An 18,081-nucleotide genomic window follows, 5' to 3' on the forward strand; every position below is an offset into this window, starting at 1 on the left:
TATTTCGAAATCTTCGACTGGGCCGGATGGACGTAATAGACGCGATTTCGTAACAGAAGGCCGCCGAATCCGACATTCGAATGATTTGGAACAATCCGGATGAGTTTGATTAGATGACGTTAGTCTGGATCGTTCGGAGCAAGCAGTAAGTCCCTCCTTCCAACAAGACTACCTTATTGGAATTTGAGTCTGGTGACCTTGTGTATGAATCGAGGGAAGGGCGGCTACTAAACGTTAAAGCAGCCGGCTCCCTCCTTCTTTGCTTTTTTTGGAGAGGAAAAGAGCATCGCAGCCGGCCCGCCCCCTCTTTCGAAGCAATCCTTGGAAAAGAACAAGAGGACATCAGAGAATAAGGTGCAGAAAGCAGATGGAGCACTTCCCCATGGCTCGAGGAGGACAGTGATATTAATAGAAGGACATGGCACAACAAAGTGAAGACAGTTGAAAAGGAGTTGGTTTTCCGCAAGAAGATACGAAGGCTTTGGATTTAATAGAAACTCTTCTTGACTACATAGCGAAATTGCTACCCAGGAGTAAGGTAAGGACTTGCAGGACTCTTTCGCTGAAAGCTGCTCGTTACCAGCAGATCAAGAAGGCCACAGAGAGAAGAACAAGAAAGAACCGCAAGCAGGGCAGAATGCTGTGGGAGTGACAAGTAAGCCACAAACACTTTTCTGTCATGTATGCTATTCAAAAGAAACCGAGGCAAAAAAGAAGAAAAATGGTTCAAAACACCCAGCAGCAAGAACTCCTTCTAAAAGCCACCATTAGTGTGTAAGAACTCCCTGAATGCTGTCCACTCAAAACACAGTTTTCTTTTATTACAATTTTGAACAGTATAACGAGCTACAAGAACGCTCAATTTGATTCTTGCAGCGGAACTTTTCTCTTCCATCTTTTCTTAAACAAACGGAAAAAGATCGCAACAAAGACAGACTTCAACAAACCACCTAAATGGGCCAATTACACTGATCTACGCATAAACTAAATAACATGCAAGCAAGAGAGAAGGCAAAAAAAAAGAATGAGCTTACCCGGTTGAATGGCAAGTGCAAGTAAGGAGAGCAGTCCAACTCAGTGGTTGATCTTCTAAGTGAAGACCTAAAGGCATAGGCTGAGGCTACGGACACAGAGACAGAGGCAGCATCCTACGCTAGCATTACAGCCACTCAGGTTATTCGTTTCATAAAGCAGCATATCATCTGTCGGTTTAGGGTACCAGATAATTACCGACAATGGCTCGACATTTAGTGAATAGGAAGGTTAGAGACTTCACTACTAAATTTTTTTTTAACCATAAAAAAGTCCGCCGCAACTCATCCTCAGACAAATGGAGCAGTAGAAGCAGCTAACTTCACTCTGATTATCATTCTCGAAAAAATGACGAAGACCCATCGTGATTGGCATGAAATGTTGCCCTTCGCTCTATGGGCATATCGTACTTCCATTCGTACACCCACAGGAGCAAGACCCTTCCCTTTGTTCAGAACAGAAGCCATTTTGCCTGTTGAGTTGGAGATTACCCCACAGCGTCTTCTGTTAGAAGATTAATGTTGTGAGGAAAAAAAGAATGACAACAGGCTAGCACAATTGGATTTGCTGGATGAGAAGAGGAAAGGGGCATTGAATCATTCACAGAGTTACCAGCGCCGGATCACGAGGGCTTATGCGAAGAAAGTGAAAGTCCGAGTATTCAGTCCAGGAGAGTTTGGTATGAAAAGTTAGAGACGCCATTCGAATGCACGCCACTGACTCGAAGTTTGCGAGGAACTATGAAGGTTTGTGGTGACCGAGGCGTTTACCAATAGTGTATACAAACTCCGAACCTTCGATGGGCAACCCCTTCCGGGCATTGTAAATGGCGATTGGTTAAAGAAGTTCTATCAATAAGAAGAATACCCCGTTTTCGAAATCTCTCGAGTGTTGTTGTGTTTTTCGAGTCTTTCTTCTTTGTGTAGCCTTAGTATAATTGTTGAATGCTATGCTCTGTTCGAATGTTCTTATAGCTGAAGACTGAAATCCTGAGCTTGTAGCCGAGACAGGGGACCAAAACTTTATGTCTGAAAAACAGGGCCTCTCCCTCTTCTGTGCGGGCCTCTTTACCGCTTGAGCTTCTAACTGATCTTGTTGGTGCTTTATGTATGGCTAAGGTTAGGGCTCTATGTGAAATTCCATCATGGTTTGAGAGAAGGGTAAGATTGTCTATACTAAATATAAAGAATCCAAATCACTCACTTTCCACCTAGCAAGAGAAGGCAAGGAAAATGAAGATAGACTGGCGATAACTAAAAATATTCTACTCGCAAAGCAACCCGAGATCAAGAGCCCGCCTAGAAAGCACTTTTGAGACCTAGAGTACTGGAAAAAAACCGTAGATCGAAAGGGCCTGGACTCTCGTTAACTTTTAGGTAGGGGATAGATAATAGAGCTAGGGACAGGGCTTTAGTGAGTGGACCGATCTGCGCCCTACTCTCCAATTCCTAAAGGGACCTTCTTAAGGAAGTGAAAGCGCCTGCGCATCTTTTCATTTAGTTAACCCTCTCCGACGTCAAATTATGCTATTTTCACTCTAGGTAAGTCAAGTCCATCTCGTTTTTGATAGAAATGAGCAGGAACAAGCTGAAGCTAATGAGAATAAGAAAGACGGATATATATTATTCTCATTCCAAAGAGTCCATCAGTTAGTCTCTTTTGCCGATAGATAGAAGTTCCGGGATGGGATATTGATTGGAATAGAGGATTTCATCCGCCTATAAGTCAATCATTCTCTTGCATGCAAATACTTAAGAACCTAGTGGATTTAGATAAGGAAGAAGGTCAAATAAAAGCAGAATTGATACCTGCTTGAGAACCCGCTACTAAACTAATGTGTCCTCTGCTTCTGGCTTTGGTAAATCACAACAGGCTAATCTGTAACATTCAGCTTCAGAATTAGGAAAACCAGCAATCCCATAGTTACTCTATGTTGGTGCCACGGATTCCACCCCTACTAGCTACCATATATATTATAATGACTACGCCTCTACTATCCCAACAGTACTTGCTATATAATCATAGCTCGATGAGAATTTCCCATAACAGTAGATATGAGATTTGCGCACGGGACACAGAGGACTGCTTTCTTTGGTATTCAATTGACTGGGCAGATCCTTCTCGGTTAGATAGAATGAATAAAGATGCGCATTAGCCCAATCGAATTCTGATCTGAAGTTGAAGTGAATAAAAAAATTTGATGATGCATGGTCGACCGACCCTGAATGGAATGCAGCACTTCTTAGTGGCGATGATGATGTAGCAGAGATCCCTGTGTTTGGAGAACACCACAATGCAGCAGCTGAATATTCTTGGAAAAGATCTTTCCAGTATAACATAGCAGCATACTCAACTGACTGTAAATGAAAACTAAAGGATGAAACTTTCTGTAAATCAGAACAAAGAGACTGACTTTTTTAGTGGACAGTTTCTGATGCCACAGAAAAAAGGTAGCCAGCAAGGGCACTTTAGCCTTAGGAGGACAATACCAACAATTTCTCTGAGCTGCTGCTGGGTAAATCATCTTGTCTGTGCTGCATACAACCTAGTGCTCTGCTCCTCCATTATAAGATAACGTTAAAGATTAGTAAGGGCCACTTTCTTCTGTCTATATTGAAGTATAAAAGGGAAGTTTTACCAGAATAATTCAAGTGAGGAAGGTTAAGGCAAAATGGAAGATAGAAGATGTACTTAATATACATAGAAAGATTATACTTTGAACCTTTCTATGTATATTAAGTACATCTAGTCTAGCATATGGGGAAGATAAGTCGGAGTGAAATGAAATGGTTAGAAGGAAACGGCAGAAAGGGAAGAGTAGCTGCTCCGTGCAAGATCCTTCCGGATCGAGACCATGGTTTTTCTTTCATTTAGAAGAAGAATCCTTAGGCTGAAAAGTGAAAATCAAGTATAAAGCCCTTTGACTACTAATTCTATGCTATGGAAAGCAACAAGAACAAGGAACTTATCTTCTTTAAATGATTTCCCATAACCAATCTTGCCTGCTGCTGCGGTAAAGGCTTTTCTTGCTTCTGAGTAGATCATAGATTCCGTTGTGAACCCTAACTATGCTCTCGGAGTGGTAACTGATAGATAGAATTTCTTTTTATAAGCCTGAGGAGTGGCTCGCATAAAGCAAGGATTTATGACCTCTCGTGTATTTCCAATTTGAAATAATAGAATTTTTGGAGAATTCTTTCTTTTTTTTAATAAAGTAGATTTGTAATAATCAAAATAGATCTCGTCCACTGAAAGTGCAGCAAACCTATTCTCTTATATTACTTACCACCTGTATCTCGAGAAACGAAAACAAAAAATGACAATCCATTCTATAGTTTGTACTAAATTACTTAGTACGAACGCACATCTCGGCCGTCGGGTAGCTGCTCACCATTTCAAAGTCTATATCTGTGGTTCCAGAAATGGAATTGCTATTCTCGATTCAGACAAGACACTGATTTGTTTACGAAACGCTTTTCATTTTATAGGATCTCCCATTCGTCAAAAAGGCCGTTCCTTCTTTTTAAAGACCGAGACATTTATTATATATGAGATAATGGAAGAAATGGCGAGCTGTATCAATGATTCTCAATGGAGGATCGGGGCTTTTTTGACCAATTCTTGTTCAAGTCCGAAAAAAATCCGTTCGAGAAAGAAGAAGATCAATTTAGGGTCGAACCAACAACCTGATTGTGTCGTTATTCTGGATGCAGATAGAAAGTCTTCGGTCATACTGGAAGCTGATCGATCACAAATACCTATTGCATCCTTAGTTGATTCTACGATCCCATTGGGATCCTATAAAAGAATCACTTATCCCATTCCAGCGAATGATCCTATACAGTTCGTATATCTATTTCGTCATTCGATCACGAAAACAGTGATTCTTGAACGGGGAAGAATCGTTGCGATGAAGGAGAAGAAAGAACTCATCGATCGACCTTTTCCAAGAAGAATTGGTTTTTTTGATCGGTCGAGTGGTCAAATACCCAGCTAGTGGGACCAGTTTATGGATTGAACAAGAATAGTACGACTTCGGGCTGGGCTGGATGGAACAAGTGCGAGCCTTTGACAATCTTCGTACACAGCAGCCAACGTCCCGGGGCGGGGCGCTCTGACGATGAAGAGAGCAAACAAAGGCGAGTTTGAAATTTGCATTTGTAGTCTTGTTGCACGGTAGAAGAAATTCTATCGTCGCCCTATCTGAAGACGTAAGGCGAGGCCCTGTTTTTGCAATGGAACAGGAGAAAGGGGAGTGTGGCGGGCGGGCACCTTGCGCACAGGCGTCACAATAGAAAAGATAAGATGAATGCAAGAGATAGAAAGGCCTGCGGACCCTATCACGATCTTGATCACGAAACTGATAATCTCTACCATAGGCATCAGACTATGAAGAAGAAATACCAAAGCCAGCAGATGCGAAGCCAGGTGCAAAGCCAAAGCCAAATGGTGCCGACAACAAAAGACCTTGTCAGGTGCTGATCGAACTAATCTACTAATGGTGGTTGATCATATGCTGCTACTTCTGCCTTTTCTAGTGATGGTAAACCAACTGGTTATGCCTTGACGACTGATGCATCCGGCTCTCGATCTAGAGCTACTGGTTCAACAACTGCTATTGGCGGTTGTAGTGGTGCTTCAATAACTTCGTCAATAGCATAGCCTATATCAAAAGCGTCATCGACTGCTGGTGTGGGTTTACTGGTCTTGGCTATGCTTATACCTTGGCTTCTATAGGATCTGTACTTTGATATGCTACTGTTGGTACTCGTACTGTCACCCTCGTATCTGCTGGATATGGATAAAAATCTTTGGTCTATACTGGTTATGCTTAAGGAACTGTAACGTCGTCAACTGGTTCTTCGTTCTTCAACTGGATAAAGGACTAGCTCCGGTAATGCTATTGGTACGGAGGGATCTACTACTGGTTCTTTGACTGGATCAACGTATGGATATGCTTCTTGCTCTGCTCCAGCAACCCTAGCTTATGGTTCAGGTCCCACAAGTGGGTATGTGACTGGTGCGTTCTTTTTACGTATTAGCTACTTATGCTCCTATTGGTGTTGATACTAGGTATGGATCAACTGCTGGGTCTTGATCTAAGACTGGATCTGCTGCTAGGTCTACTGCTTGCTTTGCTCTTGCCATCCTTGCCTCTGTTGCTATTAGGGCTGGTTCTCGATCTGGAACAACTGACTCTAGTACTGGTGCTTGCTTTGCTTATGGCGTATATGGATCACGAAGGTCTGGGTCACGCTCACGAACGTCAGAATCAGGCTCTCGATCACTACTCTCAGAATCTGGATCTCGACCGAAGCAAGCAGTTTGATACCCAGCGGATCCCGCAGAGCCAGTAGCGTAGCTAGAAGTTTTTCCTTTCTTTGTCAGTTGTAGATTCCGTTAAAGATCCAGCAGCAGCAATTGTTTAACTGAGTGATCCAGATGATCCAGTTACAGTGCCAGAGCGAGTAGTGCCATTTCACTTTTCGTATTTTAACGCTTATCACCAAGCAAATGTCTTTCTGTAAACTGACAATTATGCCAACTATAACAGTTCCTTGATTTAGAATGCATTTCCCCCGTCGGGGGGCAGGATCATGTGCACGGAGGGACAGGCGGTCCCTCGCGCTAGTAGAAGGAGAGAGTTTCATTCAGGCTCTCTATCGTCCAACTAGCCCTCCCTCCTGCTTAGTTGTCTACTAGGCGGAAAGCGTGCTCTATTGCCCATCCTCATGGTAGGTTACTTTCTTTCCTCCAATCCTCTCTTGGTGGAATCCTTTGCCTATCACACAGCTCTTTCGCTCTCACTGCGCGTGATCCGCGATCCCCGTTACAAATAAATATTATTTATTTATTTATTAATAAATAAATAAATATTGTAAAGTAAACTACCTAGCATGGAATATAGACATGAAGCAAGAAGCAATTAAGCATTAAAAAGACGCAAGTAAACTAGCAATATAAAAAAAAACTAAGCGATCAAGCATAAAGTGAGTAATTAAGCAAGTTGGAAACCGGTGATTTGGGAGGTAAAAGGGGATTCCTGTTTTGGCTTGAATCCGCTTTCCCCAGTGGAGTCGCCAAGCTGTAAAAGCATAGCGAGCTCGTTAGGGACCCTAAAATAGAAATGGAGTCGCCACCTAAAAAAAAACGGAAAATGAAAAGAATTATATAATGAAAGTGGCTATCTTCCTTCAAGTGACAGAGAGGATCGAGAAACCATCGCCCAAAGGTGCTTTCACGAAAGCCGGTCTCCGGTGGTAAAGAACTTTCTTCACTCTAGAAGCCTTCCAAACCATCCACTGGATTTTATTGTTCGTAAGGGAGGAATATTTTTGTGTTGTATATAAAAAAAGGACTTTCGATTTAGCGTTGTAATTTTGACTAAGTTTTAGATATTCCCTTTTTAAGTGAGATTACTTTCCTAGTGACTGAATCACTTGAATCAGTTGAAGGAGACGAGGCTTCTGGCCCAGCCTGAGGGCGGGTCCCACTGGAGAGGAGAGTTTTTACTGCGGGAGAGGCAGGTCCGGGTTTCTGCAATAGGGAGCAGAGCAGGTAGGTCTTCGGAACGCCACACTTTCTGAGCTTTCCCGCTCGCTTTCTGACACTGTCTTTTACCTGAGCACTGTCTAGCAGTCGGTCAAGTACAGGGTTTCAGCTAGTGTTTACGAAGTAGTATATCTAGGACTTATGAGAACTGACAACAACTAGGCAACCACAGGAATTCTCGTAGTTAATTGAGTTAAGGGAGGACCATTCGTGGGGGGTCGTGGAAGAATTGGGTTCGATTCCCATTATACGCGATGTGGCGAAAAAGACTGATTCAACGAGATATGCCATGCCTGCATTAAGATTTAAAATGTGTCGTCTACTTCCAGGAAATGTTCGGAACAGAGAACTTTCTCTAATACAACGCCGCATTCTCCGAAGATTGAGGAACAAGAGGAGATCCATTAAAAGAAATCTTTCTCTGAGAGAAAATCTAAACAGTAACATCAAATCACAAACTACACGAAAGTTGCCCCTTTATTATTGGGATTTACCCATAAGGGAGATGCACAGAGGAAGAGAACGAACTTCATATATCCCTTTTCTACTCAATCAAGAAACAAGATCGGACGTGATTCCGGTTCGTCTCCATTTTAGTGACACTCTTCCTCAAGCAAGGCAGCCGATAAGTCATCGAAGGGTTTGTGTGAATAATAGACTGGTAAGCATTACTCATTTGAAAGTTTCCCACGGTGATCTAATATCTTTTCAAGAAAATTACGCGAGAACCCGCGGTGAAGAAATAAGGAGATCTTTCTATATCGACATATCAGTTGGAAAAATCATAGGCAAATTCCTGCCGGTCAGAATGTGGAGAAGAACCAAAACAGAATGGTTCCGCCTACTCAAAACTCAGAGGGGGTGCCGCCTACTACTAAAATCCCGGTTTTTGCAAGAGTTGCGTTCTTCTATGCAAGAAGAAGACTTAGAAAGAACAAAGAAGTTTGGATCCGAAAAAGTATGCTTAGGCAGTTCCTTCGCTGAGCACAACAGAATGAAGAGGAATTTGTTTCATTTCAAATACTTCTTCTTATTGAAGAGAAGGAACGAGAAAAACCGAAATCTTCCTACTCGAACAATAAGTCCTTTTGTTTACAAGTCTTCTTTATATAGTAATTCGACCTATTGCTCCGGATCCCCGTTTACTAGGAAGATAAGAATCAAAAGGATCGAACTACCTACTCATTATTCGGAGGTGAATCATAGAACACCAAAAGCTTTGGTATATTATGGACCTAACATCGGTCACATCCCTCACGACATAAGATTGAAAGATCCAAACCTTCCTCTTCGAAGCGGAAACGGACGTGGCCAAAACACATAAGAAAAGATCGGCGTAGTCGCTCATAGGGACATATCTATCCGGATAGAGGATAGTAACGATCTTATAGATAGATCTCTCTCTATATAGATAGGTATCTCCGTGGATAGAGATAAAGATAGGGATCCCCATATCAAAATTGATTTAGAAAATATATAAAATGGAAAAAGTGCACTTTTTGACTACTACTTTAATTCATTTTTTCCTTGATTCTGATTGATTGCCTTTTTGACTACTACTACTATGTCTTATACTTAAAGCAAGGAAACCTCGTTTTTTCCATTTTTACTGAATTGGTCGGAGCGTAGACGAGCGAGCAGAGCCCAGGAAAGAGGTCAGACCGTCATAGAGCAGTCGACTAGAAGTAGAAGACTGCTGGCCTGAGAGAAGGCAGTCTCTCTCGGGAAACATGGCCCAATTTCTCTTCTTTCTTTTCACACGGGCAACATAGGGGAATAAAAAAGACCATGAACATTTGTCAAAAATGGAAAAAAACGGAAGATTATCTTCTTTTTTTTACAAAGGAGGACAAGAGAAAGAAGATCAAAAAAAGATTTTTTTAGGAAGTTTTTATGTGTTATTTACTACCTTTGGGAAGAGTTTTCTACTTATAAAGTCGACGTTCTTGACAAGTCCCAAGTGGAGGAGATTAAGAGGTCATTAATGAATTCTTCCTTTCAGTTCTCTTCGATGTATCGATCATGCATTCCTAAACCACATAAGCCGGGGGAGATGCGACCCATTACACAGCCCCATAAGGCAGACATCATTGTCATGGATGCGGCTTTTGAACATCGTTTTTGAAGACATCTTTCTAACGTACTTCCATGGGTTTCGAAAAGGGAGAGGAGTCATCACCTTTTTCGCTCATGTTCCAAAATTGGGAAAGGTTGATAGACTCATTCAAGCAGATATCGTTGGTTGTTTTAAGAATATTTTTTTTTCATATTCGACATTTGAACATTAAGAGCGCATATTGGGCAAGGTAATGATGCCTTCTGTAATCTGATTGAAGCTACTGATATCAAAGATAAGAATCGAAAAAGTGTTGCATTCATTGAAAAAGGAATACAGCGGGGAAGCCCCTTATCTCCAGTTCTTATGAATATCTTTTTACATAAACAGATCATTTTCATATTTTTAGTCAAAAGAAGGAATTTTGGTATGTAAGATATGCAGATGACTTACTATTTGCTATTAAGAAGGGGCCAGAGTCTGAAAGGGTAAGCCAAAGCTTCCAACAGATGTTTCAAGAGTCTTTGGCCGAGCTCAAACTCTTTTCAAAAAGCTTGGAACTCATTCGCGAAGTCAGTAAACCCTGCTATACTCTAGTCTTAGGAGTACTTGTCTTGATTCACTCAAACGGCATCTTACTTATGAAGGCACCCATGAAAAAATTCCTAAAGAGAATGAATGAATTATTCCTAAAAAAGAAAATAAAAAATCATAAACAAAAGAAAATGCTCAACCTTGAGGAAGTACTTCTCCCTAAGATACAGACATATCTAGCTCTATATTGTTTTAGTCAAAATGAGAATGACGTCATTGCATACTTTAAAGACATAGTCAAAAAAAGTTATAGAACATTTCGGCAGTTAAGAAAAGAAAAATATCAGAATCAAAGGAAGAAGGACAAAATCCTCAATCTTTTCCTAGACCAGCTGCAAGAGTAGTAGCTTCTCAGCAGTCAAGGCGGAATTCATACATCAACTACCGTAGTCGCTACACCTCATAGTGATGTCTTGCCCATTTGACAAAGAAAGAGGACCAAGAAGAAGCGCTTTCCTGTCCACGCGAGTTCCCCCATGGAATATGGATCCTGCCTTGCAGACGATTGTCGCCTTTCTAAAAGTTCTTCTCCTGCTCTTGACTCATCAAGCCCTGGTGGCTGTTCTAGCCGATCACGGGACCTACACCTAGCCTCTTTGTCCAATGAAAAGTGAGAGGATTCCCTCTCTGACGACTTCGGTGAACAATGGGCAACTCCTACTACTGAAACCAGTGGATACTGAGCCTCTTCCTCTCATCTCTGGGCTGCTCTTGCTGGCTCTTCCCTTGCAAACGGTTCCCCTACCAAAAAAGGAGAAGGGCGTGGAGCTTCTCAACCAACAGAGAAGAGGGGATGGAACTACGTCTTTCATCCCGTATAGGGTGATTGAGGGATGGAGCTGTTCTCTTGATGGAAGAGAGTAGGGCCCTGGCTGAGCCTGAGTTTGTTCCGATGTTCTGTGTACGAGGTTAGCTTGCTGAGCATCTTCTTTTTGCATAGGAACCCGAATCAGCCGCGCTTGCTATCTTTCGCCGATTTCCAAGGCATCAACCTTTTGTTGTGACGTCAAATCCCTTCCTTCTTATTTTGTATGGGATCCGAACTAGGCTCTCAGAAGCAATCCATGCTTTCAGAATGAAGAGCCCCGTAGGCAAATTGGGATTCCCGTACTCGTCAGTTTCACTGAAGACTGACAGCCATGTTCGAGACCAACAAGACAAAAGAGAACGGAAATCATCGTCAACGGAGGATGTTTCATTCGAATTCCCCAATCGGCATTCACACACAGAACAGAGAGATTGTACGGGAGGCCATGTCAGGAAAAGTGTCTGACCTTCACCTGAGTGCCATCGTGAATTGAAGTTGAAGAAGGACGCCCTCTCTAGGTGAATCATGCAATTCTATACGAATCAAGCGTAGGCTCCTCCCTCTTGCTTCTTCGCGGACTGACTTTGTCTCGGCTAAGGATGTGGATCAAAGACCACTGACGCAGTCTAAAATGACTAAAAAAGCCTCATGGCCAATGGGAGCATTGAGTTTCCCAAATGGAGGTAGACCATTCTGGATCGCCAACAGCACGCACTTGCAGCCTTGGTTGGTAGGAATCAGTGGAAAGCCTGATTGAGCATTTCGAGAGCCAGGAGTGAGGTCAAGACTCGGTCAGCAACAAGATCACCTCCTTTTGCATCTGTCTCCCAAGCTGAGCTTCCCAGTCAGTCGGTCAAAGACAACTCAAGGAAGAACTCATCCTTCAGCCACTGAATCGAAAGAAAAAAGGGTTTTTTGTGAGTGGATAGCTAATCAAGAAAAATAAGAAGAGAGCGAGCTGCCACCTTGCGTTCCATAAAGAGGAGGCTGACGAGCAAGTCCAATGTCAAAAGAAATGGTGCTTTCAGTCTCATTTGATTCGAATCCAAATCAGCGAGTTCTCGTCCCATACTCAAGTCTGACTTCGATCATCGTCTCCCGTCTGCGCAAGATGGATTTGGCTTCGGTGATTCACCATTTGAAAGACGAGAGAACACGATCGGCACAGAACCTTCAAAGTCCTTTTTTTCTTGGTAGGCAACGAGAAGGGAGAGGGAGGAGGGGGATCAGTAAGAGAAAGACGTAATGGACCGTAAAGGACGGAGACTCCCTTGCTTGATTCAGTCATGACATGGAGCTTCGGCCAAGCAAGCAGGTGCCTTGATTCAACTCCATCGTTCCATAGGGGATCCTAACACCCGGGGGAAGACATACAGTACGCAAACGACCCTCATCACTCCTCCATTGTAGCCCACTGCCCAGCTGTTCATCCTATACAAACAGTTTAGTGATCCCAAAGAACATTTCTGAAAGAGATTAGCCAACTTCTAGAGATCACTATCACAAACAACTATGTCTTACTCATTGAACCCGGAGAACGCACGGATTGAATGGAAGCAAAGCAGTTTATCTCACAGAGAGAAATATAGAGAAGAAAATTGGGAACCGGGATGAAGACCTCATCAACCCGAGACCGAAAGGGGACGAGTCTCATATCGAAACAGGATTCCGTAAAAACCCTGTGGACAGACACTCTTCTCTTGTTGATAGGCGAGGGGACTTCCCTTTTTGCTCATAAGTAAGCCACCTCCTTGGATTTCCATCCACAAACTATCTTGTCTTGCGGTCGGCCCGGTTCTCTCTCTTTCCCAGCCGGCCCTCTCTTTCACGCTGGTGAAGCAGCCCACGCCTCTTACGACGCCATCGCGCAGGGGTACGACGGGTTAGCCTCAGAAGGGCAACTTCTTGGATAAGGCGTTAAGGCGGCTTTCTAACCCTCGGCCTATCCGATTCCGTGCGGATTAACACCCTTTCGTTTCTATCGAAGCCAGCCAACCATATGAAAGCATTTGATCGTCGCGGTTTAACCGGTCAGGGTCTAGCACTAGACCTGAAAAGATAAGGGCTGCACTTCACGTTGATGTCGGCTATGCGCCTTTTGCATCCGATGACTCAGTTCACAGACCTAGTAATCTAAAGGAAGGAGGCGGATGGCCGGCTTCCCTCCTCCAAGTACCCTTACTCGGGCTTTGGTTGTCTGTCTTTTAGGCCGAAGAGGGAAGGTCAAAGTTTTCACCTGATGGGGCACTAATAGCGATACACATTCCCAGTGTCTCGATAGCTCATAGGCAGCTAGTTTTCGGACTCACAGGAGCCCTATTGAGCTGCGCAATCGCGCTTCTTTCGCCTTACTTACCGCGTATCCAAACGAATAGATTGAAGAAGTCAAGTGGTTTGGTTGTTGTGCGCGCCGGAGGCCTACGGGGTAGCCGAGTTGCTTACGAGGGGTGCTGTACGCTAACGGTAATTACCTCCCAGGAAGGGGAGCCGCATAAAAAGAGACCCTAAACAGACTGTATTAAAGCAGCAGTCGGACTCCTTTCAAGAAAAGGTAGTTGAATGTGTTAGGCGAAGAGAATATAGCACGTAGAAGCTTATAGAGTCGGTAGTTCGACGGCTTAATGCTTGCCAGAGATAGTTCTATAGCCCTTAGGATAAAGACATGACCATAGGATTTCATAGAAAGCGCCTTTGGGCTCCTCTGAAATACCCACCAAATTGTTTGTATTCATGTCAGGATTTCGCGCTGAGGAGGCCTTCGCTCCGTTGGGACGAGCTGGTCGAGATGTGGTGCCCAGTCACTCACATCGGTGAGGGCTGCGCTATGCCACCTGTCCTTACCCTGGGAGTACTGCTTTAGCAAAGCTAACGGTAGGTCAGACAGGTCTGGGACCATCCTTTCATAGGCTGGAGCAAACCTTGTGTTTACATAGCGCAGCCCTTTAGTTGCATGTTCAACCTAGGCAAGACCCTACTTGCTGGTTTATCCATCATCCAATCCACAAGAAATCGGATGAAAGCCTGATACTTCTCACCTACTCAAACGAGATTGAAAACTACCATTCTGTCGAATCGGAAAAGGTTTCGAAGAGCGCAGAAGGTCAGTTCGGTGGTAAGATCTGAAGGGGAGATTCACGGGTAACTTCGGAGGGTGGGAAAGGAAGAGCTGGTGTGGCGCGTCAAACGCCCTCACGCAATGCCGCGCACAAGGAAGGGTGGCGAGTGGGAGAAGAATTCCTCCCCTTTCAAGAAGGGTGTGGATAGGGTCTATAGCCAAAAGACAGAAGCAACTGGGCAAGCAAATGCCGCTGCACAAAGAGCCATAGCGTAGCTCGAGCCAGAGCTTTTGAGTTTTCCAACTAAGTTCCAGTCCGCCAAGGAGTGTGAGTCTTGAACGGAGGCATCAAAAGCCGAACCATAAAGACGCAGCACCACCTACTGTTTCAACCGTAGAGTCGACCGAAACAGAAGCCTTAGGCGAGATAGACAATGAAAGAAAGCACTGGACTTTTCTTTCTCAAATACAAGAAAGTAGGCATAGACAATATTTAGTAAAACAAATCCACGGGGGCCCCGTAAGGCATGGGTTTAATATCCTTTCAAAAGGACTAACTGAATAACTTAGGTCGAGGTTTTTTTTCCTTTTCAAGGTAAGAGGTCAACTTAGAGCAAAGCAAGCTGACAAGCAAGCTTGCGAAGCAACCGAGGCAAGAGCGTGAAGCAGCTTTTCCCGAACCAAAGGATCCAGGTTCTCTTGAAACAAAATATCCTGATCCCTCAGCATCAGGCGATGTCTCAGTATCATCTGCATCCAAACCAGAATTTGACTCCGAAGAGGGACAACTCACTTTTCCATAATCACCCGACAAGTCGAATCCATATCATCAGAATAGAGGGCATAGGACTCTTTGCTTTGCCCTACTATGAACTAGGATCAGAAAAGGTTGGCTCATAACATAAACTCAAAGACGCCAGAAAAGCACACTTAACGCGGTTCATCAGGTTGTTCAGAGGCTCCTTCCTGCCCCGCCCACCACCCTGCTTCAACATATCAGTTGTCATTAGGAACTTCTTTCTCTTAACGAGAAGCTTCAGGCTTTTGTGTTTGTGGTCCTGTGTTAAAAGCTTGCTAAACGCGCGTTAAAAGCGATTTTTTCACCCCTATCGAGTAAGTTTATCGCTTCTTTCGGAATGCGCTGAAAGGCTCAACGCGCTCGTATCTAGGTCGGGGGTAATTCAACTGTATAAGCAAGGCTCGGGATATGGGGATATGGATTTCACCTTATGGGGAATAGGCTGAAAGAGCAACAGGCAACCAAGACTTATGAAGTGCGTTCAGGCTCACTTTACACTAAAAAAATGGGAACCCTAGTTCGAAATATGAAACGACGTTTGCAACAGGAGAGTCGGCGAAGGGATCAACAGTCTTCCTTCAGTAAAGGCCCATCCAGGTGTCTTCGCCCACCTTTACATATGCGATTGTTCGCTCGACCTGGCTGCCCAGTTACGAAATATATAGCTATAAAAAAAGCTAGAAATAGAACTCAACTTAGTTGCTCAGTCTCTAGGAATTCCCAAGCGTTAGCGAAGAAAGAAGCCTACTTGAAGAAGGCTGCCAAGAGGAGCAAGCCCACATCGAGCAAGTTGACTTACTTTATGTTATGTAAAGAGTTCGCTATTACGGCCCAGTTCTTCCACGAGCGAAGGCCCGTCAAATTGGTCTCAAAGATTTTCAAGGAAACCCAACCCCTTCCTCTCTTCCCCTCCTTCTATCCAAAGAAACTTTCCCAGCTGTAGTAGCTGTTCTCTTCCCTTCCATCGATTGAGCTTTCTCTCGCTTAATTCAATAGGGCCTTAGTAGACCGGTTTTAATTCGACAACTCGATCGCTTCTTCCTTTGCTGGAATTGCCATCTTTGCTGCTCTCGGCTTCTGAATTCGTACCTTTCAATAGCCAGTCTAGAAGCCCTAATGTTGTAAGGCACGTGACTGCATTCCTAAATTCTATCTCTGCTTCCTTCACTGCTTCCCGAAACTGACCTGCTTACACTGCACTGCTTCTTCCAACAATACTGGAAGTGGGGCTGCCCTATATGGTCAAGCCAAGCAAAAAGGGAGTTTCCTCTTTGTATCCTCTAGTCTCAAGAGTTTCTTTCATCTTCGATAGTCTGGAGATAGTGCATTAGCCTCCGTTGACCAATTTGAAGCTTATGAAATCTCTTTCACAAAGAAGAGTCTTCAATACTCATTTTCTTTTTCAAGTGACCGTATGGGTGGTCTATCAAGACGATAACATATCCCCCAAATAGTGGCTTAGAATTGAAATGCGAATATAGCAAAAAACCATTAATGAAAATCACTTTTCACTCTAGAAGTCCTCAATGGAAGCTATTCAAATTTCGCAGAATATTGCTTAGTGCTCGACCTACTTAATGGGATACCGGTTGAGAATTAGGCCAATTTCCTATTCGGGAAAGCAGACTCATTCGTTGTCTTAACAAGTTTGAGGCCATTATCTCTACTTGAGCAATCATTAATTTATTTTGATAAAAAAAGTGATACCCAGACCGGACGACTTCTAGCCCAGGTCCTACTACCAGTCCGGAGACAATTGAATTACCTTCTTATCATATCGAGCCTTTGTCACGATTTCAAGTAATGAGTTCGGGCTTCTGTCTGTTAAGGTCTCTCTGAACAGAGCTCCACAACTATCAAAGGAATCTCCCCTGACAGAAAGGAGTCCCACAGTTGATTGAGAGTTTCGAGAATCTTCGATAGGAGAAAGAAAAGCATTAGCCAGTACCAGTACCTGAATAAGCAGCAGTTGTTTCGACAGCTTGGATTGGAATCTCGAATTCTCAACGGTAATCCCCCTCTATTTTCATCTCGACATGAAAAGTCAGAGGGACTGAAAGACTCATAAGGTTATAGTGCGGGATCAGTTCCATTTTCATAGTTAAATAATCTAATCTACTTCAAATAAAGACAAAAGGGAATCCACGGTGACAGAGAAAGATGAAGCAAAGAAAGCGCATAGCGTGGCACCCCGTAACAATGGAATTGAGCTTGGCCCTGTCTCGGCCTTAATAAGCAGTTGAATCCTCTGCATGAGGAAGTCACCTCGACATCTTAGAATGTCGGTATCGAGGAAAGACAGAAATATGGGTTAATCAACAGTTCCCAACAGAGATAGATTTTGTGAATCTACAGACAGATATGGTTTTTGAACTGAGCCTGTTCCCACTCGTATACCAGCCAAAGTTAGGTAAAGAGGGTTTCTTTGGCTTCTGAACTTAAAAGTCTCTTCTTTCTCTTAGGGGAAGCCCAAAGCTAGCTATCTCTTCCTTGCTCGACTTCCCGACTTGCCTTCATGAATCAAAGTTTAGCCCGATGAATGACAGGTTTGCCTTGTGTTGGGACGGTAGGCAAGGTTCGGTACTCAGTTCCAGGCGGTTTGTTTTCCAGTAAGGTACTCAATCAAGCCGTTCAAGCAAGCGGATCGTAGAAAAACCACTTCTCTTGTGTGTCCTCCTTCTCATGGGAGTAGGCACCAGTCTCAGGGAAAGCGGCAGGGGCTTCGGCTGTTGGAAACCCGGACACTGCTCCTGCGCAATCAGAGAAAGAAGAAAGGTAATCCATCTCGACATTCTGAGGGCTAACTCCTAAAGCAATCACGGTAAGTTCACTTCGGGAATCAATACAATAAGATCTTTTCACTCTTTTTCTCTATCAGTCTACCCCCGTAGTCTTCCGAAGGTGTATTAAGGGTAGAGCTTTACCCGGACCGCAATTTCTGACGTGAGAAAGGAATAGCGTAAGGTCCGACCTTTTTCATCTAAGGGGTAAATAAGCTGTTAGGACCGAGGGCAGCGGTTACATCCCGGTAGTCAGCAACAGCGGTTCAGTGTCAAATGAAAGCTAAGCGGGAAGGCTACTTCACTTCAGACAATCAGGCAGAAGCAGCGGTGTCGGGTTCCTTCCTTTCGCCAATAGACTAGACCAGCTACTACTACTACTACGAAAAGTAAGAGCTCAAACTC

General features: G+C 43.7%; 2 protein-coding genes across 2 annotated transcripts; both read left to right on the forward strand.

The window, feature by feature from the left end:
• The first annotated feature begins 4,348 nt into the window (after positions 1-4,348).
• Positions 4,349-5,029, forward strand: rps2 (ribosomal protein S2). Its single transcript has one exon. The coding sequence runs from the start codon at positions 4,349-4,351 to the stop codon at positions 5,027-5,029; it is 681 nt and encodes a 226-aa protein (YP_005090383.1).
• A 2,844-nt stretch (positions 5,030-7,873) lies between these two features.
• On the forward strand, positions 7,874-8,908 carry rps4 (ribosomal protein S4). The gene has a single exon. It carries the CDS (start codon positions 7,874-7,876, stop codon positions 8,906-8,908), a length of 1,035 nt encoding a protein of 344 aa, YP_005090384.1.
• Positions 8,909-18,081: the final 9,173 nt, after the last annotated feature.

Source organism: Phoenix dactylifera, mitochondrion, assembly GCF_009389715.1.
Source record: "Phoenix dactylifera mitochondrion, complete genome".
In the NCBI taxonomy this organism is placed as follows: domain Eukaryota; kingdom Viridiplantae; phylum Streptophyta; class Magnoliopsida; order Arecales; family Arecaceae; genus Phoenix; species Phoenix dactylifera.